Raw genomic sequence first — 2,359 nt, forward strand, 5'->3', positions numbered from 1 at the left:
CATATAATGTTTACAAGTATATTCACAAACCAAGGATAACTGTCCTCCTATTGTTAACTTGGGGAATTGAGATCTGCTTCTCTAGCTAGGAAGGGATCACAAAACTCTGAAGCCCATGAAAGAATGAATGAAACACGGGCGTTGTTGGCAAAGGAGAGGGGAGAAAGCTGAGCAGGTGATTAACAGCATCTGACTAGACAAATCTCAATAAATGCTTAAGAGAATAGGAAAACTATAGGTGAATTATGTTTCAATTTTTAATAAAATAACTAATCATAAATTTGAACAAAATTTTTAAAAGTTAAAAAACTTTCCTCTATAAATAAAATTTGAGAGAATTTGGTTTTCAGAGTTCAGAATATCAATTAAGTATAAAAATCGAACATTTTGTTACCTATATGTTATATGAACTTACAAGAAGAAAACAAAATGCATAACCTTGGGTTATTTGTTATTTTACAGCTTACAGTCTTATACAAGTGTTGCAAGCTTTTCATTTATTAATGATCTGGAGAATGAGAAAATTTAGTTATTTGGGAAACTCCAAGCACAAGCCTGGCCCGGTTCATGTGGCAAGGTCCACGGCAACCAGAACAACATAACAAGACCTTATGTCAAACATCTAAAATAACCACATGGAATAATCTATTAAGAAAACCTTGCTGGTTCTTCCATAACTCATTTTACTTTTCCTCTGCTCTCCTGGGAATAGGGAAGGTGGGTGACATAGGAAACTGCTGCCTTTTAGACAGTCGGTCACTTTACTAAACCCAGTTGATTAACAAGTCAGGGTTAGTATGCTATGAGTTATACCAACTGTTTAAAGATGTTTAACCTGGATATTTCCCCTCATGTCCAGTTCATTGTCTCAGGATCCCTGTCAATTGCAGCAGGAGTGAATCCTACAAAAAGCCTGGTATGTAATTTGGTTTATTTTGCTATCAAAAGGGAGTAATTTCATCAACTATGCATATATCTGCTACAATATAAAGGGGTTAATTCTATTTTTCTAAAGTCATAGCTATGGGCTTTAGAAGGACCTGACTTTCAAAAGTGTAGCTGAGCCACTGGTTCATAACAAGTCTCATCATGTCTGACAGGATATAATGTCAAGGCAGTTGCTGGAAGGATCTTGGTGCTGGTACAGTGAATTAGGGGAAGAAATGTCAGGCCCGTTTAGACAGATGTGCCTTGAAGCTTCAGATTCAGCCCATAATACTAACACCCAAATATTTTACTGATAAAAATAAAAAATATTGACTGACATATTAAAATAGCTTTTATAGATGTATCCAAAGTAATAGTTTGAAAAATGGTTTTTATAGAGTCCAGACAGTCAGAGGGTAAGAGCACTTGTTCTTACAGAAGACGCAGATCTTTTTCTATGCACCCACATGGTGGTTCACAACCATAAATAACTACAGTTCCATCGGATCCCTAGCCCTCATCAGGTTTATGTGGGTACCAGGGCCATGCACATGCTGCATGTACATATAGGCAGATAAATCATTTGTAAACCTAAAATAATGAATGGCTTAAAAAGACATTTACAGTGATATGTCCATCATAAAGTTGGTAAGGGTAATAGCCAGGAGTTCAACAATTATTTCATTTTCTAAAAGCTCCATTTAAATTTGACTTCCTGCAACAGGTAAACGTCAACTTCTGTAGCACTATCAAGATGACCTTTCTACACCTAAATCTTGTCTGCCTCCTTAGCATCTTTGACCAACACTGGCCTCTAAAATGTAGCTCATGTTCTAGATACAGGAGACTTTCAGTTTGCTGGGTAGTTTTACTTCTTACAATAAAGTTTATTTAACTGAACCATGAGAAGAGATTGTGGAGCTATATCTGCAGTGTAGGAGGAAATATGCAAAAGGGACACTGCCATCAGCATTTCCACAAGAACAGTTAGGATATGTATCAGAAGATGGCCTAGTCAGCCATCAGTGGAAAGAGAGGCCCATTGGTATTGCAAACTTTATATGCCTCAGTACAGGGGAACACCAGGGCCAAGAAGTGGGAATGGGGAGGGAGAGGAGGGGAGGGGAGGGCATGGGGGACTTTTGGGATAGCATTGGAAATGTAAATGAAGAAAATACCTAATGAAAAAAAGAAGGAAAAAAAAAGGGGCCCCCAATGGAGGAGCTAGAGAAATTACCCAAGGAGCTAAAGGGAACTGCAATCCTATAGGTGGAACAACAATATGAACTAACCAGTACCCCAGAGCTCTTGTCTCTAGCTGCATATGTATCAAAAGATGGCCTAGTCAGCCATCACTGCAAAGAGAGGCCCATTGGACTTGCAAACTTTATATGCCCCAGTACAGGGGAACCCCAGGGCCAAAAAGGGGGAG

General features: G+C 38.5%; 1 protein-coding gene across 1 annotated transcript in view; it reads left to right on the forward strand.

Annotated features, from left to right (window-relative positions):
* Positions 1–826: 826 nt before the first annotated feature.
* Positions 827–2,359, forward strand: part of LOC110288941 (membrane-spanning 4-domains subfamily A member 4D-like) — a 6,714-nt gene continuing 5,181 nt past the window's right edge. Inside the window, exon 1 of the mRNA XM_021155173.2 lies at positions 827–916. Coding sequence (XP_021010832.1) covers positions 827–916 — 90 coding nt within the window. The remainder of the gene's footprint in view (positions 917–2,359) is intronic.

The sequence above is a fragment of the Mus caroli genome, unplaced genomic scaffold, assembly GCF_900094665.2.
Source record: "Mus caroli unplaced genomic scaffold, CAROLI_EIJ_v1.1 scaffold_21299_1, whole genome shotgun sequence".
NCBI classification, from domain to species: Eukaryota; Metazoa; Chordata; class Mammalia; order Rodentia; family Muridae; genus Mus; species Mus caroli.